The sequence below is a fragment of the Prosopis cineraria genome, unplaced genomic scaffold, assembly GCF_029017545.1.
Source record: "Prosopis cineraria cultivar Desert tree isolate PC_DT_omini unplaced genomic scaffold, ASM2901754v1 PC4, whole genome shotgun sequence".
Lineage (NCBI taxonomy): Eukaryota > Viridiplantae > Streptophyta > Magnoliopsida > Fabales > Fabaceae > Prosopis > Prosopis cineraria.
The window spans coordinates 24,011,918-24,037,525 of record NW_026555335.1 but is presented as its reverse complement, the minus strand read 5'-3'; the positions used below and the strand labels follow the sequence as shown (position 1 = coordinate 24,037,525).

The window sequence follows — 25,608 nt, the reverse complement described above, 5'->3', positions numbered from 1 at the left end:
TCATTATTCATAACACTGGAGACCATTAATGGAAATTTAAAACCTTCTAACACCCAAGGTAAGTGTAATGTGCTTCCTTCCTCCTTGTACTTCCAATTATTATGAGAGTTGAGTTAGGGTTTAAGTGTTAATGGTGATTTTCAGTCCATATAAATTATGGGTCCTAACCTATTGGTTAAAATAGATATAATGGGAGTTGTTTATGGTATTTAAACCCTACATTAATAGTTTTGTAAATGGTTAGTTAAGGGTGCCATTAATATTTGAATTTAGGCAATTATTAAGGTTGTTGGGAGTGTTAAGGAGTAATAATGGTGGCTTAATCACTCATTAGTGATAATGTGGGTCAATGGACCTTAGTAAACCTATTGGGTATGATGGGTAGTGAATTTAGGGTGTTGATGGAATAAGAATATGGAGTTAATTGTTGAGAAATTTATTCATAAGGGGATATTGACTAATGACCTTGTGAAATGATTGTAGACTATCAATATTGGCACCATTCGAGCTTGGAAAGAAGCTTTAGAAGTTAGAATTGTGAAGGGTAAACCTTTAACCTCTCAAAGATTTGAGGTAACCAAGTGATTGGAATTGTCACTTACCCTCAAAATTAAACTAAAGCTAACCCTAATGTAATATAGGGCCAACCCTAGCTCATCTGCCAACAAATGATTCTAGCTAATTAAAGGTTTCCTAATGCAATAAATCACCTAAAATTGGAAGTTTGATTACCTAATTACTAAACTAGTTATATAAAGAATTAAACTAACAAACTAAACCTAATTGTGAATAGAGTGGCTTCCCTATTAAAGTAGGAATCTTAAGGTATTGTTAATGGAGGAATCCTTTCTTCTAATTAATAGCAGCTCACTCAACTCTTTTCCTTGGTTGAAAAAGTGTTTACCTAAGCCAAATATTGTAAGTAATCTAGCTTCACTAATTCAATTCCCTATGCGCTATTACAAGCCCTTAGGTAACCTCACTAGCTTGGCTCTAGAATTAACCAAGTTTTTAGTTAAAATTCATCCCTAATTGCCACTATCCAAAGCTATACCTAAGCTCAAGACTATGAAACTCAAGCAACTCATCAAGCATTCACCACACAATTACATGCTAGGTCAATACAAGACATTCACCAATTGAAATCATATATTAAAATGTAAAATCATTAAGTAGACAAAATTCAATAGCAAGAAGGACATGAAATTCAACTAAAAAATCTTGTTTCAACATTAACAATTACAAACAACCATGAAACTAGAGTCAAATTGAACTACAATCAACAATAGTCATAGTATTCTAATGAAACTAAAACAAGATGAAGAAATAGTTGAGCTTAGCCAAGTGAAGACTTTAAAGCTCCTCTTCCATCAACTATTTTCTAGGATTCCATGGATAATTTAGCTAGAAAACATCAAGAACATCTTGCTCCTCCAAGAACTCCAAGAGGCCATAAGGTTGAAGGTGTCTTTTAATGGATTGAGCTTCAAATCTTCTTATAATTGGTTGGGTTGTGGTCAGCCATGGGAGAGAAGAAGAATGGTGGAAGAATTTTTAAATTTTGATGGATGGATGAAGAGTTATGGGTGCTAGAAAAATGGGAAAACTAGAGAGAAGGTGGAGAAAATAAACAACACTATGAACTAGAGAGAGAGAGAATGAAAGAGATGATTGAATTGGTGTGTTTTAATCTGAATTGAAGTGGTGTGGGATGTGCTCAAGAGGTTTTTCATCAGCTGAACCTAATTAAAATAAAATAAAATAAAATAAAAAGGAATTTTGGGGCCTTGTCACATTTGCAATTTGGCACCATCCTAGTAGTTTATAGATGATTTCAATGAGTGTCTAATTTTCATGTGTCATCCACATTTTTCAAGCTAATTTAATCCCTTAAATGAAGTATAAAAAACATCCAAACCATTAGCTTTAACCTCAAGGAGTGTGGACTTCAATTACCCAATTGATGCATAAGTCACATGTTACCTATGTCACATAAATCACATAATTCAATTAAATAACATGTGACATAATAAAATATAACTAAATTAAAGTATTAAAATCATAATTAGAAGGGATAATATATTAAAATAATCAAGTTCCAGGTTTACAAAATTATAAAAAAAATTTCACACAAAGGCAAATTAAAAACTAGGTCAAATTAAGATACTTAAGAAAGTGTTGACTTTTTAAATTACTCCCACAAACTAAAATAAATTTCAAAAATATAATTTAATCACTCAGCTTCTGGACATTAAATATACTTTTTCAATTTTTCTCATTCATTTTCTTAAAAGTTCATTTTTGGATTGAAATACCCCTAGTACACTAAACCTAAACACTTTGGGATTTTCCAATTCTAATGTAATGTGTACACTTTGAGGTAATAAAATATTAATAAAATGGTCCTCATTGACATAGATAAGTGTGTAACAAATGTGTTCTATTACCAAGGGAAACTTAACTTGTATAGTTGAATATTAATTAATTATTTGTTGAAATTATTGGTTTGAAATGTGGCTAGTATTTTGAACTTCTTGATGCTTTTGGAAAGGTGTTAAGGATTGTGTATGTTGAAATTGTGTTGATTTATCTAGAATGATAATACACATGTTATTCCTATGACTCATGATAAGGATGTGCAATATGATATGATATGATGAGTGTATGATATATGTGATACATGATATGTGGAGTATATTGGAGTGAGGTTATGAACCCATATAAGATAAATTGTTGATTGATTGCATAATATGTGTAAGTTGTGTGCAGCATGATCATTGGCAGGAATTCACCTATGGAGAGGAGTAAATTGATAAACCCATGTGGTACTAGCATTTTACCATTGGAATCCTTAGCACCAACCATTAAAATCGTGATGTAGCCCTAGTCTTATGGTTGATTTGGCACTGTCTCACTTATTTTATGAGGGACTTGAATCTAACTAGTCTTTACCAGTTCATGAGGGGCTAGATTAAAGGTACAACATCCTATGATTATTAGTATTAAGGGAAACCATGGTACATAAGTGAGTGAGTTAACACTGGCCTGGCAGTCCCTCACAAGTGGAAGGCTGGGTTAGTCCACGTTATGGATGTAGCCACTGAATAGCCATTAGTTTCATGTCAAAAGTAGCAAGAGAGTATATGACTGGTATTGATCATACATTTAGTTCTAGCCATATATTTGTTATTATTATAGTCCGACATATGTTAGGGCCACATGGTTGTTAGTTTTGTGACCCCATTATTATGTATAATTGGTAAATACATTATGATATGCATTTAATGCCCAATTACATAGTTGTTATTGTTATGACTGTGGATATGTTTGTTATCTATGTGAAATATATGTGTTATTACCATTTGCATCTATTTTTAATTGATATGTAACTATATAGATTAGGTGAAACTTGATTACTAAGTGGTTATACTCACCCATCAATTTTCAATGCTTTTAGGGCCTAGCTCATTGGACCAAGATTGGGGAAAGCAGATTAAGGCTTAGGATTTAGTATAAATCCTACTTGTATGCCTCTTTGCCTTGTTTATGTTTATTTATGTTGTTGAATTGCCAACTAGGACTCATTTATCAATTTTGGTACTACTTGCATTATTATTGTATATAACTTGTGTATTTTGTACCTTAGGTTAGTAAGTTGTGGTTGTAAACAAGTATAAGGCGAAAATAGTTGTGCAAGTAGTGTTATGCATATTTTAAGATGTTTTGAAATGAAAATAGATGTTGGTGTGAAGTTTTCTTCCCCGTTGTGTATTCATGTGGCTATGGTGCATTGCACGAGTCCTTTAGGGTTCATTAAGCATGGTTAGATAGTTGGTGTAGGCTTTTGACACTTGCGTGTGAGTTTGGACACCATTATTGTGAGTTATTGTGAAAATTGGTTTGGGTGTCCAACTCTTTGTAGAAAATGAATTTGAGTGTGAAACCTGTGCTATTAGCTAGAGCTAGGAGAAAGCTCTATGTAGACACTGAAATCATCTTAATCGAACATCAGATGGAGATTTAAGACCCATCAAAAGTTCACTCCCACTGTTGTCTTATGACAGCAGAAGTTTGCTGTCAAAAAAATCATGTAATGTGCCACGGCACATGGTGCCTCGTGTCATAGTATATGGCACAAGGCTTATGAGCCGTGGCATACTGGCACTTAACCACGACGCACGTGCCATTTTCTATAATTTTTACTATTTTGGTAATTTATGCAAATGCTTTGCTTTTTTGTCCCATGCTTCCACAATGTATTTAAAACTTTGATTTGAGTCCCTTGAAAGTGTTGAGAGTATTTTAAATGTTAAAAATCTTGGGATCCCATTACAATTATTTAAAATTGTTTCCTCCATTTATAATTATGAAAACTTGGTTATTCCAATTGAGTAGTTTTGTCAAATGGTGGATCATATTGATTTATAGGAGATTGAGGAGGATTAATAAGGGTAACCTTATTAGTCTAACCCAAGGAGTTACACACACACTTTCGAGGTACTAAGGAGCTCAAAAAATGTAATGATTGCATGGATGTCCTATGGTAATAGCCCATCACATGTTACTATACCAAATACCCCATGATATCAACTCAACCATATAGACTTTCACACTACTCTATCTAAAGTGAACTCCCACCCTCTCTGATGATCATGATTTGTACATAATGCACTATCATATATCCATATATGTATAAAACCATTCACATTTATCACATTAGCATTAAAAAAAACTTTCTTTAGTAAACTCCAATCATAAATCAAATCATCTTCCAATTCAAAACCATGCAAGTTTCAAATTATGCCAATGCACAATATCATATATTATATTACAAATTTTTACTTATAAATAGTTAAACTAGCTAATAGATAGTATGAATTATCTGCTTACCTCATATGTGCTTAAAAAGGATTACCTGTGGTACTTTTGCTTTCTTCAATATCACTTGCTTAGGATAAGCACATGAGCCCCCATCAATTTACATAATTAAGCATTATATGTCAATTTCAAATTAAACATAAGTACGTATTAGTAAAAATCAAACTAACTTAAATTTCTAATTCCATCTACTAAGCAACTTAAGTCCTATTCACCTTTCATAAGCCTTTCATAACTTCCATTAGCTTTCCTATTACTCATATAGGATTTTTTACAACTTTGACCCTTTGAATTAAGGTTAAATTGAGCCTATAACTCAAAGTTCAACCACTAACTACCAAATTAGTCACGAATTCTTAGTTTAACTTTCAAAAATCCTTTTTCGATTATTGAGTTAGAAAACAACCTCTTGAAACCTCCAGTTATATCTCCAGCTAAGAAAACTTAGGGTAGAATAGGAGAGTAGGAAGGTATGAAACTTACCTAGTAAATAATAGGTCATAACTACTTCCCAAGTGGCTATAATTTCTTGCCTTAGTAGAGCTTCCTTCTCCTCCCTCTTCTTTAGTATTTCTTTTCCTTTTTTTTCTCTATTTCACGAGCTGATCACATACTTAAAAGACAAAATTGTGATCTATGCACTGCAACGTGTTACACAAATGTTGCAACGCATGGGTAAGTGAGAAAATTCTCACTTTAGCTCACACACTCTAGTTAGGATCACAATTTTTCCACTCAATCTTGATCATACAATTGTCCAACAATGTAGAACATCAATTTATCATTCAAAATCATTATTAACTTAATTAATTTACTAATTTATCCTTAATTAGAAATTAGTTTATGGATTCAAAATTTTAGATGTTCTATTAATTACTCTTTAATCACATGCAAACATAGAGATAAAAAAATAAAAATTAATGAAATCAAATTATTTATTTACATAGGAGGACTTGACCTACGGTCAAAATTTAGGATCTACGTATCTCATGATGGGGATCAAAGTCCACATAATTTGAAGGTGTTATTAATTAAAGTATTGGAACTTGTGGTGATTTAGGATTACTCATAGTCTATTAGTTAATGCTCTAAGTGAATACGGTGATTTAGTATCACTCATGGCAAACCCTAAAAGAATTATTCTCAAAGTGAATTTTCTATAAAATAATTTAATTATAAAATTTTAATACAAAATTTGATACCCTCGATAACTTAGTGTTATTCACGATATCTCATTTGATATTTTTCGAACCTACGGTGATTTAATATCATTTATAGCATAGCCTAAAATATGCCAAAACTATTATTATTACCTGCAATGACTTAATGTCATTCACATTATCTCATTTGATGTTTGTTAGTATCTACGATGACATAATATCATTCATGGCATAGCCTAAAATTATTCCAATAAATTTTCTAGTTTTGAAAAAGCTAAAATACATAAAATTCCTCTAAACTTTGAGGTAATTGCAGATGACCCCCCTCACATTTAAACATTTAAAATTAACTCCCCAACCTTTAATTTTATTTTTCAAAGGCCCCCACCTTTAATTAACTCTATTATATTATTAACATAATTTGCCATGCCAGATGCTATAATACACATGGCATATGAAATGGAAAATATATTTTTTCTCACAATCTAAAGAAGGACAAAACTGTAATTATGCTCATTTGTTTTCTAGTACCATATAAAAGATTTTTTTTGGTCAAATTTAATATTCATATGGAGTTGTCGATATTTTCTATTGAATATTTTTTTACACAATCCAGAAAACAAAATTTGAATATTAATCACATTAATACAATCTAAGAGATTTTTTATTATTTTTTTTAACACAATCAAATTAATTTTATTATTCTATTTCAATTAAAACATATTTTTATATTAAATAAATGAAAAAAATATCTAAAACATGTTGTTGATAAGAATTATATAAATAAAAATTAATGTTTTAATATAAGAAAATTAAAAATTGTTGATAATAAAAAAAATGGATAAAACTAATACAAAAGCAAATACATAAAATTTCATAGTGATAGTAACATTTTTTGGCTATCAATGCCTCAATTATCCAAATAAAAATACAAAAAATTGTTTATAAATAGTTCTACAATATAATTTGTTTAATTAAAAACATTCACAAACACTCAACATGAGAGTCCATTTTTCTTCACAATAAGGATGAGTTAGAGCCTTGAGTATTAGTAGGAAAGCTATCCTGCATAAATAACAAAGAAATAACTATTACTTTACTCAATCAAAATGTAAAATAAATTCAATTTTGTAAGTAATAAAAGAACACCAGTGTGTGTTCATCATTTGATCCAATTGGACTTGCAACCTCATCACTATCATCATAATCAAAATTTGGTCCACTATGTACATCATCTACAATAAGTGCATCTTCATTCCTAATACTTCTATTCCATGACCCTCCAACTTGGTTATCATGCATCCACTTATTAACTTTTATAGCTAGCTGATCTCTATCAAGGGTTTCAAAAAATAAGTCAAACTGCTTATTATCACTCTCAAAAAATTCACACCCATTTAAATCAATTTGAGTGTTTAACTGCTCCTCCTCATCATGCTTATATTGTTCCTCTTCTTCAATAACTCTTTTATCCTCCCTATATTTTGGATCTTCTTGCCTTCTAGCTATATTCTCTTTCAAGATTGTTGTCATCATCTCAATAACCTAACCTACATTTTTAAAAAAAAAAAACATGTATATTATTAAAGAAAAATTCCATGCAAAATAGAGATGGAAATGATAACTTAATTGCTATATTTAAAAATAAAAGGAAATTAAAAACTATGATATCTAATTATCCAGGCTTTAAAAGTTTATTTACCTATTGAAATATTTTACAAGTAGTTTTTCTTTCATTTTACTTTTTAACAAATTCAATACAAATCGCTAATAAAAAAAAAAACATCACCTTAAATCAGCACACATTCCATTTATAATATACCAGTGACATATTTCAAGTTTAGAAAACTCCAAACTAGATGGAAAAGGATGATGTTTTACAAAAAAAAAAAAACACTGTTGCAAACGAATTACCTTTTATTGTAAATAGTTGAAAAAAGAAAAAATAAAAGTACATATGAAAAGTTATCTACAAATAAACCAAATGCTAGAGTGGAAAAGAACAAAAATAAAAATCAATTACCTTTTACCTTGTTTGTAAATATCTTCCCAATATGTCTTTTTTATTTTTGAGTGAAGTTCCAATATGTCTTTTGATTATTCTCGAATAGAGTCTGTACGATAGCGAGATGCCACAACAAAAGGACAGTGAGGGTTTTGTTTAGCAAGATGCCACGATGAAAGGGTAGCCAGATGCGACACCAAAAGAGTTCTCTTTTACATTAGTAATAATGGCAGGGAGATAGAGGGCAGTTAGGGTTTTTTCTTTAAAGTCAAATGACATTTTAGCTCTTATGAAAAGTAATATAATCTCTATATATTTATTATTTGCTTATATAAAATGCCTTGTAAGTTTTTATGTGTATTACATTTATCTGACATGGCAAATTATAATGATAATATAATATAGTTAATTAAATGTTGGGGGCTTTGAAAAACAAAATTAAAGGTTAGAGGAGTTAACTTTAAATGTTTAAAGATGAGAAAGGTCATTTGCAACTATCTCAAAGTTTAGGGGAGGTTTATGCATTTTAACCTTTTGAAAATGATACCTCAAGGGAAATTTCTTAATATTTGATAGTGATTTAATATCATTCATATTATCAATGTATTAAATATTTACAGTAATTTAATATCATTCATTAAAATTTTAAAAGGAGACAACATTTTTATTTACTTACTCATTCAATTTCCAAAATAGGGTGAAAATGAAGCACGTAACAATTCAGCATTTTTGCCAGAATATTAACTGAAAGAGAATAATGACAGAACGAATTATAAGCATCAATTTGATTGCTATATGATTGCATGTAAGCATGCACACCCAGACATTCTAGTCAACTCTAGTTTTGGTTTTTTTTTTTTTCAAATTAAATATAATAATTTAAAGGACACATGATTGTGAAATAAGATATAGGTATTCTCATTTAAACCCACATTCATTTCATACGAGGAGAAAACATATTGTGCTCGCAAATCTCTCTACAAATTATAGAGTTCAAGCATGACTATCTCGTAAGGAAAACATATTGATTCAATTGGGGTCGGAGTGCAATTATACATCATTGTATTGGAGCGAAATGAATTTGGAGCCATAATACGCACGACAACAATTTGTAAGAGTCAATGAAATTCAAGACTCAATAAAAACATATAATTCATGTACCGTGAGGAGTAAATAAAAGTGAATGAATGAAGAAAAAGTTCTTATAGCAACCTATCGCAAGGATTTCAACCTGCCCCTCTCCTTTCTTCGTCTCTTCAATTTTTCTGTCTCTCCCATTATTTCTTCCTATGGCCTTCTTTCTTCCTTTCTATAGGCTCAATTAGGGCTATCCTTCGTACGTCATTGACTCCATCAAGACAAATCCCCTCCAATCAGAATCTTATTAGTTGCTATTTGACTTTTCAAGTTAAATCATATTTTTAAATTTTCCCTTAACTAAACTAAATTCCAATCAAACCATAATCACCTCAAATGTTAATTTGATTAATTTAAATTTTTCAATTTTTTTTGATTTTTCTCTTAATTAAGTCAAATTTGATGAGAACATGATTGAGGCTATTTGGGGTCAATAAAAAGTGAAAGATTATTATTTTTTTAAAATCACAAAAACCCTTTTTATTCCTTTTTTTATTTTTTTATTTAATTTTATTAGTCTTTTTTTAAATTTTCAATTTACATTTAAAAGGTTGGATAAAATATGGTGTTCACAATGAGACAAACTAAATTTTTATAATTTTTATCTTCTTTTTTCTTCATTAATCCTTGGTTGTCAACTTATTTCTTCATTTCTCTTCATAAAAACTTTTTCTTTTCCGTTGTCTAACGCTTGTCTCAACCTATAGGATTGATAAATTATTGAAAATATTGGTTTTGTTTCGTTCTTTTTGTTGCTTGTGTTATTAATTAATTATCTATTTATCTAATAAGTTGTGTTTAGTACAAGTTACTTTTATCTTTTTTTATTTTCTTATACATTCTATGTTATGTGTACATTTTTTTTTTTTTGCTAGTTAAACTTGTTTTATCATTTTCTTTCTATTCCTTCCTCATCTCCCTTATTAATTATTTAGTATGCTCGTGATTCTCAATCATCTTTAAGTGTTTCTTTATAAATTGTTGGAATTATTCATTTTGTTTTATTCTTCTTTAATCCTTGGTTGTCAAATTTATTTCCTCATTTCTATTCTTTTTTCTTTTTCCAACTTCCTTCGCTTTCAAACTTATTTCTTCTTTCTTTATTTTATTCTTTTTATTTGTGTAATTGGTGATTGTATTATCGTTTTGGGATGCTTGTGATTCTCAATCATGGAAATTTTATTCATTACTATTCATGAAGATAAAAACTATTCATTATTTATATTTTATTTTTGCCATGGGTTTTTTTTTCTTATTGATAACTTATTACTCCTATTTTTATATTTTTTATTTTTCTTAGATATACTATGTTATGTGTATAGTTTTATATTTTTGGGTTGTTAAATTTTTTTTCTCATTTTCATTCTATTCTTTCCTCATCTCCCTTATTATTGATTTGGTATGCTCGTGATTCTCAATCATTTTTTGGTGTTTCTTTATGAATTGTTGGAATTATTCATTTTGTTTTATTCTTCTTTAATCCTTTATTGTCAAATTTATTTCTTCATTTCTTTTCTTTTTTCTCCTTCCAACTTCCTACACTTTCAAATTTATTTCTTCTTTCTTTATTTTATTTTTTAATTTATGTAATTAGTGATTGCATTATCGATTTGGTATGCTTGTGATTCTAATCATGGAAGTTTTATTCATTATTATTTATGAAAGTAAAAAACTATTTATTATTTATATTTTATTTTTTGCCATCAATTTTTTTATTGATATCTTATTACTCCTATTTTTATCTTTTTTTATTTTTCTTATATATTATATGTTATGTGTATAGTTTTATTTTTTCGGCTGGTTAAATTTGTTTTCTCATTTTCATTCTATTCCTTCCTCATCTCCCTTATTATTATTGATTTGGCATGCTCATGATTCTCAATCATCTTTAAAATGATTTAAAAAGGATATTTTAATAAGCATAAATATTTTAGAAAGGATATTTTACGTGCATAAAAATTTATTCAAAACATATTTTAAAAAGGATTTAAATATACAAAAGTTTCCATAATTTTGAGGCAGCTGTGCAAAAATTTTTACTTTTTAAAATTTTAAAATGAACTTTCTTAATTTTTAATTGTTTTACTACATACTCCTTTGCTATGATTTCTTTATTATTTTATTAATAGAAGTTGTTATATCATATAAAGAAAAAAGACACCTAATTGCTTATCTGATATTCTATATAAATTAATAATAGCCAAAAAAAATATGGATAAATTTTTATAAAGTTTTTATTAGCTTATAATGATATAACTAAAAAATAATAATAAGAATGTATACGGTAAACAATTTAAAGAACACGGGATCTTAAGTAAAGTTTTGAGCTCTCGCGATTGAAGGAACGTGTAAGGCAATTTTTATTTTCGGTTCGCGAACTATGCAAAGATGAAAACTGCGTTTTGATACAAAAGGAACGTCGCCTGAAAGATTCGAACTGTCGCCGGGAAACCCCGTGTACTTAGCAGGCACGCTCAGCCAAAGCGACGTGATGGCAACAGTGGGCTAATGAATATAATAACATTTTATAACGATTCATAACTATTATTTTATCACATTGTTTTGTGGCCAATTATTTCATCGTATGCTCTCCATGATAACCTTTAGTCACCATGCGGATAATCTTGGATGTTTATTCTGCGAAAATTTAAATATGCACCGACGACATTTGGTTCTTGTCTTTCTTGTGAACAGAGGGTCTGAATTTTCTATGGACAGTTATTGTGTTGATATTAAATAATATGTATCCGTAATATATTTAACGTTTGTTTCATTAATTGTTTCCCTTGGAAATAATTTAAAACAACTGAATATTTCATAAAAAATTAACACACACACACATCCCTTGTATACAGATCTTCAAATTTTTAATCATTTAATCTAAAGCTTTTTCCGCTTTTTACTAGCTGCTGGTTATTATTTGCACTGTGTTAAAATATTTTGTAGATTAAAATAAACAATTGAACATGTTTTATTTTCATTATATTGAAATGAAATCAATTATTATTAAATAATTATTTATACAATTTAATTAAATGGAAATTTTTTAGGGTTGCAAATCATAGAATGAAAATAGTAAACTTTTATACCATGCAATTCACTAAAAAAAAAAAGAAAAAACTTTGGTCTTTATTTCAGATTTTTTTTTCAAATATTTTATTATTTATTTAATTTCAATTCAATTTTATGTCCTTTGTGCAGGAATAATGAATGGGTCAAGTGGGTTGTGCTCTCTTCTCTCTTAATTGTGTTTCATGCATCTATCATCACCAGTAAATAGATTTAACTTTGATGTTTCAAGTACTATTTCTATGTTTATCTTCAATTTTTTTTTCACATCTAATTTTACCAGTTTTAAACTAGTTTAACTAGTTTTCTCATTGGTTTTTCTTTGGCGTTTGATTTTCTTAACCCAATTTTGAACTATAGATTGGATTCGGTTCATCATAGGTTCTTGGTTGAAAATGGATGTATTTGTTGGTTATATGTCTCTAGACGCATTTTAGAATATGTCTATTAATTACAAGATAATTTCTCTGGTTCTATATTCATACTTCATAGACACATTCTAAAATAATATATTTATTTTCAACATTTGTGGAGCTAGAAAATTTTATCAGGAGAGCTAAAATGACAAAGCATATATGATAATTGAAAAAAAATTAAATCTATATATATTACTAACATAACATAGATATTTCACTGTATATATTTATATTCAATTTTACATATATATATAACAAAAATAAATATATGCTTTCATTCTTAAAGTTTTACTCATCACTTTTTTCATGGTATAAGAATAATTAATTACTATGTCTATGAAAAGTTTTTTATCAATTTCCTTTTAATATAAATTATCATTAAATTGATGAAGATTTCATCTTCCCCATGAGTATTGAATAACTTAAATGCATCCTTAGGATTAAAAGTTATGTTTAACCTAAAAAAACTCTATTATTTGCTCATTAAATTTATTATTTAATTCTTTCAATTAATAATTTCAGTAAATAAATATATTAGTATGGTAATGATGCTTAATTGTTATAAATTCTTTATGTCGATGAGATCAAAATACATCATAGTAAAAATCATTCATATAATAAATTTTAATAATTTAGTTATTACAAAAAAAAGTTATTTTTTTCTCCAGAATAACATATCTTAACCATAACCTTTTCACTTTTGGATATGTGATGTTATGGAGGATATCAACGACATATCATTTAATATATATTGGGATCTTTTTTTTGTAGTGCTTGACAAAGTTTTTTAGTAATAATTCTCATAATTTCTTTCATCAAATATAAAAAAAAAGTAAAATCAAATAACATCAATACTTTAAAAACAACTATAATATTATCTTGTTGAAAATAAGTATATCTTATAATAACTATATTTTCAAGCTATTAAAACAATTTATTCATATATAAAAGACTATTATAGAATTGAAATGAAAATTTCACCTGGTATCTTAAGACTTTTATAATGTGCCAACTTAAGGGGTCAAAAATATATAACCATTATATTTTATTAAAAAAAATTAAAAAGTTACGGAGGGGCCACTGATCCTCCCATCTCAACCCTTCATTTTCAACATATATTCTTCGATTCTAACAATTGGTATATATAGTGGCCAAGTTTTTCTGCTTCTTCTATTCTATATTTGACTTGAGAAAGTGCAGCATCAACAAATATAGACGTATATATAGTGGCCAAAGTTTAATCATAGTTTGCTTTATTTTGTATTTTCATTTTTCTCTTTTGTTAAATTATTCATTAGAAAATAATTTACAATTTTATATATGTTAATAAGATATTTTCATTTGAATTTTTTTTATTTGAATTTTACTATAAGATATGTTAATAGTGATATCTTATCCACCAATTGTTTAGCTCATTACTCTATTCCCGCATACATCCTTACATCCGGTGTAACTCATTTAGGTGCGTATACATATATAGCAAAATTATTGATAATAATAAAAGAAACAAATTATACATCATTTAACTCAAAATTATGAAGAAAAAAGGTGCAGGTATTTGAACTAAAAATTCTATTAAGTACCACACAAATAACCCTATAATTTATTTATTCTCAACTGAATTTTTGCCTTGAATATCCTAGATTACCAATGTTGAGGCATCATATATTAACACTCAGTAGTAAAGTGATTTATTGATGGAAGGAAGATTATATGAAATATACACATTTATACTAGTGTCTGATACATGTCCCTTATGAAGTAGTTTGTTAATTTTATAAGTGTGAATACTATACATACAAGAAAGACTGTTGAGTCTTAGACTAATTGGAGAGTGATTAGATCAGTTATGAGGACCAAATGATTAAAATATTTAGGAGAGAGGATCAAGTTTTGAAGATGGTTGAAGTTGTATTATGGATTTGCAATAGATTTTCAACAATAATTAATACAACCATTCTATATAAGAATGAGGAGCGATTGGTGCGAGAAACGTTATAGCATATATAGGACGGATGGGCAAGGAACAGTCCTATATGTTAATGCTTACGCAGTTGTCCTATGTTGTTTTATGGAATTTAAAAACAATATATTTTATTTTAAAATATAAACACATAGAGGATGATTGTACAGTGGAACCGTCCTCTATTTGTTGAACTTATAGGACAATTTCCATTTAGAATTGTCCTATATACTCTTTGAAATTAAAATTCCTAACTCCTTTAGTTTTCGAACAAAGTTGCAAATCATCTCCCCACGCGCGTCTTTTTCAAAAACCTATAACCAAAGCTCAGAAGCTCAGCTCCCCCATACTGTTTTAATTGACCAAAACCTATAATGTACCGCATTGATCGAAACCCAAAACCCTAGTACTTAAAACCTAGAACCAAAAGTGTCTTCGACTTCACTTCATGTCTTCGACTTTGTGTGACAATAGCTTGGGCATTTCAACTTCAAATCAATTGTAAGCTTTTTCTGCTCTTGTTTGGCTTTTCTCTATTTTTGTACATTCTGTGTGTTTATGACTTCACATCAAATGTTGGGATAAGATTTAGAGGATATTAGAGTTTAGATTTATTGTTTGGATATTACACACTTAAGGTATTTGATAAAATGTCTAAAAGGAAGAACCTGAACGGTATTGTTGTTCTTGTTTTTGTTTTAAAAGTGAACATCTTATTCAATAGGGTAGTTGATAATATTATGCACATTGACATAATTGAGTCAATTAGGTAAACTAAACTAGGACTATTGAACTAATGAAACTAGTGGAAGATAACTTACTTAATTACTTTCTTTGTTTTGTTACTAGTTTCTGTTTGTAGTTTTACTTTAAATTTAATGTTGAAGACTTTGTGGTAATTTGTAAGTACTTGAGAATCCTCATAATCTTCCTTTTTTTTTTTAAGATTATGGATGTTATTATTGCTGTTGGTGGTGGTGATTGAGTTGGATTGAAATGAGATTGTATAGGAAAGAATTTAAGCATGAAGAGAGGGCTAAATTTTCAAGGAAGTCCATGTTTTAAGTCGTTATGTAAAATTCTAGATTTTAATTCTTGGAATTTTCAGTGTTTAAGAGGTATTTTGATTAAATAAGGTGAATTATTAATTAATGATGTTTTTGAAGAACTAATATGGTCTTTGGATTATCGGATAGCTTTAGAAGAGATCTATGTCGAAGTTTGAGCAAGCTGTGGCACGAAGAGAGGTTCGAAATGTGTGTGAGACTTTATGTGCCATGCACTGTGATGCATGCTCAAAATTTGCACATATTAGACTCGCGAGTCAGACTGAAAATTAGAAGTAAGATAAGAGTAAATGCAAGGAGGCAATAGAAAATGACCGATGACCACTAAGGCTTGACCTTGAGATTAGTTTTGAACCATTTGAAGCAAAATTTATCTTTGGGTAAGCCTTTTACATTCTTCCTCTCCCTTTATGCAAATTTTTGAGGTTTAGGGTAATGTGGGACTTGATTTTTTTTTTTTTTGGGTAATAACTAAACCCATTGGCTTATATGGTCTTGGGGAGTTAAATTTGGCCTTTAAATTTAGATTTATGGATTATATAGTGATTTGGAGTTTTTGGATAGGGTTTGGATGAACTTTAAGTAAAAATTGAGAGATTAAGAGCAATGTGGATAATGAAGTGGTGTTATTTAAGTGTTTAGGTGTCAAAGAGAATTAATGGAGTGTGTTGGGAGAATTGATAGGGTTAAATTAAGGTTTTAGGTTATATTGGGTAACCAAAATTATGTTAAAAATGGGGTAATTAGTGTGTCAATTGATGATTAAAAGTCTAATCTTATAGATTAACTATTGATCGAGCATTGTGTTGCTAGTGGACATGTGTGGAGCCATTGTTTGACCACAGTAATCCTTTTGGTGACAAAAAGGGTTGAGATAACTGGATTGTCTAAACTCTCTTCTTGTGCGTTTGGATGATTGTATGGTAGTTATTAAGGTTAATTCCTTAGTTTTGTATTGATATAGTATTAACATGAAATGATTATGACTTTAAAACTATGTGAAATGGAATGAAAAGTTATGCTTTTAATGTTGTAGTATTTGAAAGCTCAATGCTATTTTAAGTATAATTACTTGCAAAATTCTATGGTTTAAGTAGAAATGAGAATTAGCAAAAATTTTATGTTATGATTATGTATGGGTTCATTAAGCATATGTTTGGCATGATCATTATGAAAGAGTGGGAGTTCACCCTAGTGTATTATTGAGGATATTGTTTGAAAATTCATTTAATACACTAGCACCATGGAGGCTTTGATGCACAGTTTATATTGTTTGAAAGTCCCAGTATTATGTGAGATAAATTGTGCATCGACACCCTTAATGTTCGTGGATAGAGAAAATTTATAGTTTATAGTGGTGAAGGCACTCTTTGCCAGGGCTGCCTCTTACTAATGGTGAGCTTGGACCAATTTAATCACATGAATTTGGTCCTATTGGGTTGTCAACCTACAGATTCAATTGAAAGTTATAAAAAGGTATAAGGTAATGTATTGATCATGCATATCATACTATAACTATATGTATATTGGTGTATCTTGTTATGTATTTTTAATGCCACTTCACATACCTACTGTCCGTTTTCACACACAAGTAGTTTGATTAGACTATTTAGTTACTGAGTACTCAACTCATCTCGTGGTTATATTTTATAGGTGAAGCCTCCAATAGGGGCAAGGGGAAGAATGTGTGATTGAGCATCGAAAGGACTAGCTAGTGTTTGTATAGTCCTTTTATTTCTTTTGATTTTGTAATGAATGATATATGTATATCCCAATTTAGGAATCATATACTATTTTGTGAGCACTTGCATGAACTCTGTTGTAGATTGTGGGTATCTCGACTTGGGACATTGTATTTGTGTTGTAATGGTAGTGTGAGGTCAAGATATTGGTAAAGTGTTATTTCGTGTTGCTTCATGGATTTGATTGGCCATGTGTATGATTGTTGAGTATTGTTACCACTTTTTGGGAGTTATGCTAAATTATGGTTTGAATGGCTAATTTGTGTTTGGAATGTTATTATTGTGGTTTGATTGTATGAACAGGTTGGTTGTGGCCTATTTGAGTTGAGTCAAGTGGTTCCACAATTATTGGCAGTTGATATGTGAGTTTGGACACCTTAGTGGTTATTTTGGAAAGAAAATGTACTTTGGGTGTCCAACTTTCAATTGATTTAGTGTTTGGGTGTGATACTAGTGCTAATAACTAGTTGGCTCAAAGAGCGCTATATGTGAACACTTAAATTGCTCAAATTGAATGTCAGATGGTGATTTGCCGCGCTCCAAAAGTTGGCTAGGAGCACTATCATGACAACAGGTGCATGTCGCTATGCATTGACAGGCACGTTGTGGCGCAAGACACAAAGAGGGAATGTAATCCCTTTGTATTGTTTGCCACGGCAAGTCAAGGCTTGCACCGCGGTACATTGTGTCATTTTTTAGAAAGTTTTCCAAATTTAGTTTGATATTGGTTTTAAGTTTTTTAATTTCCATACTTTCATTATCTTGTTTAATTTATTTTAAACTATAGTTTGAATTGAAATGGCTTTTAAATAAAATTTTTTTAAGATCCCAACTTCTTAAATCTTCTTTAAACCCTTTTATAATAACTACTTTTAAGGGATTTAAATATCTTGATTATCATAATAGTGTTTAATGTTTGGTAATAATAGGGATGACGTTATAATTTGATATCATTTCACACCTTCCAAGACTGATATACATGATTGATGTGTTTGATTCCATTGTTGTGTTGCATTCATGTCAATGTAAGCTTATAGGTTTAAGATGCAGAGGCACATGCTTTGGGTGTAAGGTTATAAACTAGAGTGCAAATGTACAAGTTTTGGGCGCAAGGTTATAAACACTAGGGCATTTTGATCCATTCATTTAAACACCTTGTCTTTTAATTTGCCTTGGTCCCTCAACACAATTTGCCTCCTAAAGAGGTTTTCTCTAGCAGTTCTCCCTTTGTTTGGAATGAGAACTCTTAATCGGTTGGGGAAATCCGTCGGCCCACACCGAAGCTGATGGTTGAGTTAATTGAGAACCTTTCAAACTTGTTTGAACCTCAGTTAGACCTTCGTCGATCCAATCCTTCAGACCTCCATTGGATCATCGGAGCTATTGGAAGAGATGCCGAAGTAAGGGACGACGCTGCCACGCAAAGGCCAATGTGAAGGCTTTTCATTCACGACTGCGTTTTTGGTGTCACAGGATCTTCATTCCATGAAATTATGGAAGATGACTTCTTTCTCATATAAATGACACCATCATCTTTCCATGGAAATGAAGTTTGATGGCCGTAATGGCAAACCATCCACGCTTAAGATACAAACGGAACGGAAATTGCCCATCTTTGGGACAAGATTCCAGTAACCAAACGTGCAGGAAATAATGGAAAAATCTGGCAGGTATTCACTGAATGGAAACACAATCATCAACCAATACAAAGTGATATTAAACCGGGAAACAGAAGCTGTTTCTTACAGGCACAATTACACATGGCAATATTAAAAAGAAAAAATAAAATCAACAGAGGAGCATTTTGATCCACCTTTTCTCTCTATAGGCAATCTTGCAACTTTTAATCATCAAATGAACTCAAGAATCCGCCCAGAAAACCAGCTCCATTACACTCTCCACACAAAACCTGTTTCTTACCCCTGCAAGACACATACTTGTTGGAGAGCTTTAGGTAAAAGCTACTAACACTTGTTGAGATATTTTCATATTCTGAGATTTGCACTTGTTCAAATTTGAATTTGTCACTTCACAAACGGGCCTATATTTTTTGTTAAGAGTAGTGGGACAATATGCAACATTTGCAACTGAAGCATAGAACTAAGGAGAAGCATTAGATGATGCAAATATTCTTATCATCAACTTCTCTGCTTCACTGGTTGATTTGGTTAATAGAAGCAAATGAAACCATTCCATATCGAGCTATACATTATATATTGAACTGTAGCTACACATGCATCATGTATTAAAACGAAGGAGCAGAATGAGTGAATGGTCATATTAACATGCAATGTAACATGCTGATGCATGGTTCTGGAGGCATCACACTATGGACTTAATTATATACAACATGACACACAGCACAAGATAGACTTGCTCGCACTTGACAATATTAAGGGAGGACAAGATGAGCATTTGATTGAGCTACCTGCAAAGCCAACATAGTCCACCAGCTTTAAACTGCCCGTTGAAGTGATCTACAGAATTAACTCCAGTTCCTTTGCACTGAGAACATAATACGGCACCTAGCAATTGAAACAATGGATAAAACCATGGTTAGTTGAATGCCGATGTTTCCACTAGAAGGAAAAGGACTCCAAAAATCTCTAAGAAATTTGGAAGCACTGATGGTGCTTGGGCTAAAGATGCAAAACATAAGTCCTCAATATGCATCAGAGAACAATGTTAAAGAGCATCAAGAACAATCAATTTCCCAAACTAAACTCTTGGTAGACACAACATTATCAGCAGTAACTAGCTGATGCATGAATGTATCTCTAGTCAAATCAAACTGACCAAACAGAGGAGGATCAGATTCTGTAAGTGCTGTAATTATTCCAAATACTCCACCACCAATGTAAAGATCTAGCAATAGGAGTACATTAAAGAAAATGATAATTTTCAAATTACCCAGTGCAAAAGATAAGTCACAACTAAATCTACTAAGTTTACACATATAAATAAAAGCAATGTGATAATATTTCTAAGCATATATCAGTATTCATAGAAAAAGCTACCAAATGAAATCTCTCAACAAGCAAAAAACCACAGGGTAATCAACTTTTCCTCGAGTCTATTTTTTACCATCTAATATTGGTAACCAGACTAGCTGTGATGCATTCTATTGCATGGAGATATTACTGCATTAGTAGGATATGACCCCATCAATAGAGAGCAATTAAAAAGACAATATTCCAAAAATGATTGACACAATATATTCCACTTACCATTTCCTTCACAATTAGAACAAATGATGCTCTTTACTTTGGTGTTACTTTGAGTATCATCAGTGGCCTGTATTAAAACGAGATTAGAGTGTGCTTTAAAACAATTTGCTAACCCAATAACAAAAACTTCGTCAAATAAAACATCTTCAAGTTACATTGCCAATAATCTCAAGTATTGATGACATCAGTCATCAAATCCTCTCATAGAATCTCAGCCTGCTTATTATCTTTCTACTTCTTCCAAAGAAAGTGCCAAATTAACCCTTAATCAATGTCATATTAATTTGCAGTCTCTAACCCAGATAACATAAACCACAACCATGATCCAATTCACTGACTCCTATCTAACTGCGCAAGGATCAACATAAATTCAGCTGGAGCATTGTTCCTTGCTTTATTTATGAGTTTCTTGTTCACAGCAACAATAAAAATAAAAGGCAAGAGTTTATTCGCTGGGCGCTGTGCGGTCTTCATCCCTCTATGCATCACTAAATAAACACAGAAACTTAACTCCGCAAGACACTTTCCAACAAGAGAATCCCCTTTATTAACTGAATATCAGCAATATTCAATAAGCATCTGGTTTGTTAGTGGGAAGCTGAAATCAATTTCACCTTGATCTCGAAAGACTGTAAGTTGCGAGCTTTAGAATTCTGACATGCTTCGATTATCTGGAAAGCCTTTCGGTCGACCGAATTGCTGGTCACTATCCCTATTCAAATTAATTAAAAAAAAATCCAATAACAACGCGTTCGAGATTGAAGAAGTTCGAGAAGGTTAAGAGAGTTAAGAATACCCGGCCTGTTTGAAGATTTCAAGGAACAAATTGGAGTAGAGAATACAGAGTGCGCCATAGGACTTCAACAACTTCTTTTGCTTAAGCCTTTGCCTTCTCAGAAGAAAAATATCGAACGGATTAGCTAAGCTTAGCCTTAGGCTAAAGTGTGTGCGGTTAGCCGCCTAGTGGCAACAAGGATAAGTCGAAAAAGATAAGGCCATCGTCTTCTCCATGGGTCAAGTTAAGATTTCTGTTCCAAAAATACCCCTAAACAATTACCGAATTCCCCAGAATGTTCCACCTCTTACGGCCAAAAGTAGTGGGTATTAGCGTAAAAATATTCAACCCCCAGTGCTCCACCCACAGAAACCGAAAAAAACAAGGACGTACAGTCGTGAAACACAAGGAAATGGCGAGCGCTCTGTTGTCAGTTTATCGCTTTCTTCCCTCGCAGAGTAAGCTTAATGACATTTATATACTATTTTAATCTCTTTTGTCGATTAATTTTTTTATCAATTTTATAGGATTCCTTTTGAATCTTACAAGTATTCAAGAATTGCGATCATTCTTCCATAGGAAACACAAACTGAAATTTGATCTGTTCTTCCATGTTCATGGAGAAAGGTTTGATTTGGGGGCTAATTGCTTATACCTTATTTGTTTGTTTTAGAAAAGGAAAATGTGGGATATGTCACTGACATCAAGACGTCGTTGTGCGGACAAGTACTGTGCAATCCAAATTCTCTGACAAGACAGATAGCTACTGGCCATGGAAGCCGTCTTGTTATTTCCTCACTGGTTACTACCGAACCCCTCTACTATATATAGTTATATATAATTTAGTAATTTACAAAAAGTCACTATTTTGATTAAAATAAAATCCTATAGTTCTATAATTTTCTAATGTAAGCAAGTCGATATTAGGATGCTCTGAGCAGCATTGCCTACGTCGATTTACATCGTAGTTTTGGTTTTAGTACAGTCTAATTGTCGCCGTTGATTTTCTTTGTTGACAGCTTGGAAGGAGAGTCAAGAGCAGAGAGACTGTAATTCCCGACCCAGATTACAGAATTCCAGTTGTTCTTCTCGGTAAACACTGGTTCTTTCTTGTTTTATATGTGCCTTACTAGACATTAAGCTTTTCAAGAAAATGATAACCCTTATAACCTTGGAGAGTCTAGCTGACAAGTAATAGGTCCACGACTTCATGTGTTTGAAGTTAAACATGGATGCATATTGTTCTTCAGGAAAGATGAATATTGAAAATGGTAGTCAATAATACTTGCATGATCTGAACATTAATAAGATATGAACTTAACTATGGTGACCCATGAATTTTTGTAAAACTGTTCTTGATAATCGACTTTCATAAAATGCTTGTCGACCAAAGATGCACATGACTCCTTGGATAATTCGTCTAGAATTTCGTAATCATGAGCAGCCACGCAGCTAGTATAGAGGTGAGCGAACTATTCTTTTACCTCTTACTGAAGAACTTCATTGTCATAGCTCTTTGCCCGGGGTTGTGATGAAAGGTTACAATTTTAGAGGGGACGAGCTTGATTCATTAACACACACACACAGTCTCTCTCTCTCTCATCCCCTTCAGTATGCTGGCTTCTTTTTGGGTATTGGTCATCAGGTGAATGTTTACAACTAGAAAGGAAAGGAAGTTTTCTGTATGAGGATATGGCTCCTGAAAATTGCTAGCTTTATTCATTTGCAACTACTGAGTATTCTGAATGAGGATGCTAGGGTCTAGTACTTCCCCTTATGTGTACCCAGTGATGCATTTCGATGATACTTGATTATATTTCCTTTTGTTACCAAAAAAAAAAAAAAATTGGAAGAAAGAATGGAAGTTTTCCATACTCCTGTCTGTGTAGTTATTCATTATATAATAACTGATAATGACTTTAAGTTGTATCATATCAGGTATAACTGGTGGGTTGGCTTACACAAATAACCTGGTACCTGCTATACCTGCTGGTCTCCTCGGTTTGCTTCTGTTAGTCCAGGTAGTCAATTATTGACCATGTAATTAAGTAGTCAAGGTGTAATTAGTATGATATGGTAGAGAACCTTGAGAAGCTGCAAGGTTGTACATACTCTAATAGGATATGTTTCAGCTGCATTACTCTTTCCAGTTTTAAGAATCAAGCTGACTGTTTCTCTTGTTATGTTTCCTCAGACCACTAGAGTTAGATTCGTTTTTGATAATGAGGCTCTGGTATGTTCTTCTCTCACCTTCCGGAAAACTCTGGTTATTGTTTGCTATGACTTCCTGTAAATGTATTTTTACCCTTCCTGGGTTTTTTATTTTTATTACTTTATGGTTTCAGGAGGTAAGGGTAGGTGATGAACTCAAGGAATCAGATGAAAATGTCTTCGTAGGCGGAAAAAACCGTTGGAAGTAAGTGCATAATTTAGTTATGGAAGACTAATGACACCAAGAATTTCAAAAAAGGAGGAGAAACTAATCTGCTTGATGTGCTTCAGGTATTCAACATTTGTTAATTGGGAGTTTTGGTGGCCTAACTTTCCTATTTTAGTGTACTTCAAGGAGACACAAACAGAGCCTGAGGGACAAATTCATTTCTTCCCTATAATCTTTGTAAGCAGCTTGGAAGCAGAACTTAACTGAGTTACTTTAAGGTTTTGAGATTTTGTTTTTTGCTTTTTATTTGATCCTTGCTGCTTTGTTATACCAAGCAGAATGGTAAGCAGCTTTACGATGTTATGGTGGAAAGAGCTGGCCCATCCCAAAGCAGTGGACCGAAAGAATCCTAAGGAATGTTCTTTTGTTTCGGAATCGTATGGAATCGTATTCATTCTATAAATCTAAGGCATGCTAAATTCAGTGACTCTGTACAGGTTGATGTTATATTTTATGTCTATCTTATGTAAGAACATCTTTATAATGTACGTTAACAAATTTTAATTTACATCCAATGGGGAGGGCCCGTTTGAACTCACAATTATAATGTAAAAATAAATGTATTGAAACTATATTTATTAAATTGACTTTGAAAAAATAAGTGATATGTAAAAATCATCTTTGTTTAGGGTTGACATCTTATAATTATGAGAAGCAATTTTTTCCCCCCTTATCTACCTTTCTTTCAATACACTCTCCACATTAGTTTTCTAAATATATATGTAAATTAAATTCTCTACACACCAGGAGGGGAAAAAAAAAGTGACACAGAAGAATGAAGAATCTGTGCGTCTCAACTAAAATAATTTATCTAGCTTTCTGAATGCATTCTCTGTTAATTTTTGTGAATATTCAAAGGATCTCAACCAAGGTTATTAAACTTGTGAGTTTAAATAAACTAGTGATAAGGATGTAAATTAAAATGTGGACTCGGATTGTAAAGTCGTCAGAGTTTGTTTTTATTAATAAATAACCTTTAAAAGTATCTTATTAAATAATTAAAATATGAAATATGATCATGATTTAATTTAAATATATTTTAAGTATAAATTATTGAAATTAAATCTATCTACATTCATAAATTATTATACTCCATATAGAAATTTTAAAATAGAGCAACTTATTTTTGGTATTTTTGGTTTTCTTTTTCATTAATATTAGTTTTTTATGTTTATTTTTCATTGAAACGAATCCTACATGAATCAAGTTCTACATAATATATACGTATTTTACTCAACGAGTTTATGAGTAGATCGACACAATTTTATAAGTCAGAAACGTAAAAATAGTAAACTTAAAGAGTCAACTTGTGAGTTTAATTGAGTTTTATCTAATTTGAATTTATGAGCGATTTAACATAATTTTATAAGTTAGATACTTAAAAATGATAAATTTGTAGAATCAACTTGAAGTTTGACAACAATGATTTCAAGTGAATATCCATACTTGTAAAAATCTGGCTCCCCCCCACCCCCGGGTCATACTTGCGAGTTAAATAGCCAAATTTGTTGCAGGGCACAAAGAGCTTAATTACTTGTTTTACGTTAATTTGTTGCTTCTCAGGACTCAAATTCTTGACTTCAACTCATGCGTAACAAGGCAGACAATGAATAGATTTCCATTCATTTTAATTTCAAAGTTAATGCAGTTTCGTTATATCACAAAGTGTCCAATGGCCACACGGTAACTATTTGAAGCGGCATGTGATGTGAGGCTAATTCATCATTAC

General features: G+C 31.2%; 2 protein-coding genes across 2 annotated transcripts; one reads left to right on the top strand and one right to left on the bottom strand.

The window, feature by feature from the left end:
• Positions 1-19,088: 19,088 nt before the first annotated feature.
• LOC129309376 (protein BUNDLE SHEATH DEFECTIVE 2, chloroplastic-like) lies at positions 19,089-21,633 on the bottom strand. Its single transcript, XM_054950940.1, has 5 exons — positions 21,461-21,633; positions 21,279-21,376; positions 20,665-20,731; positions 19,866-19,962; positions 19,089-19,359 (listed from the first exon to the last, which is right to left on the bottom strand). Exons 1-5 carry the CDS (start codon positions 21,516-21,518, stop codon positions 19,281-19,283), a joined length of 399 nt encoding a protein of 132 aa, XP_054806915.1. The 5' UTR covers positions 21,519-21,633; the 3' UTR covers positions 19,089-19,280.
• A 108-nt stretch (positions 21,634-21,741) lies between these two features.
• On the top strand, positions 21,742-24,394 carry LOC129309375 (uncharacterized). Its single transcript, XM_054950939.1, has 8 exons — positions 21,742-21,897; positions 22,113-22,240; positions 22,459-22,531; positions 23,378-23,460; positions 23,634-23,672; positions 23,785-23,855; positions 23,942-24,056; positions 24,158-24,394. The coding sequence occupies exons 1-8, from the start codon at positions 21,852-21,854 to the stop codon at positions 24,230-24,232; spliced, it is 630 nt and encodes a 209-aa protein (XP_054806914.1). The 5' UTR covers positions 21,742-21,851; the 3' UTR covers positions 24,233-24,394.
• Positions 24,395-25,608: the final 1,214 nt, after the last annotated feature.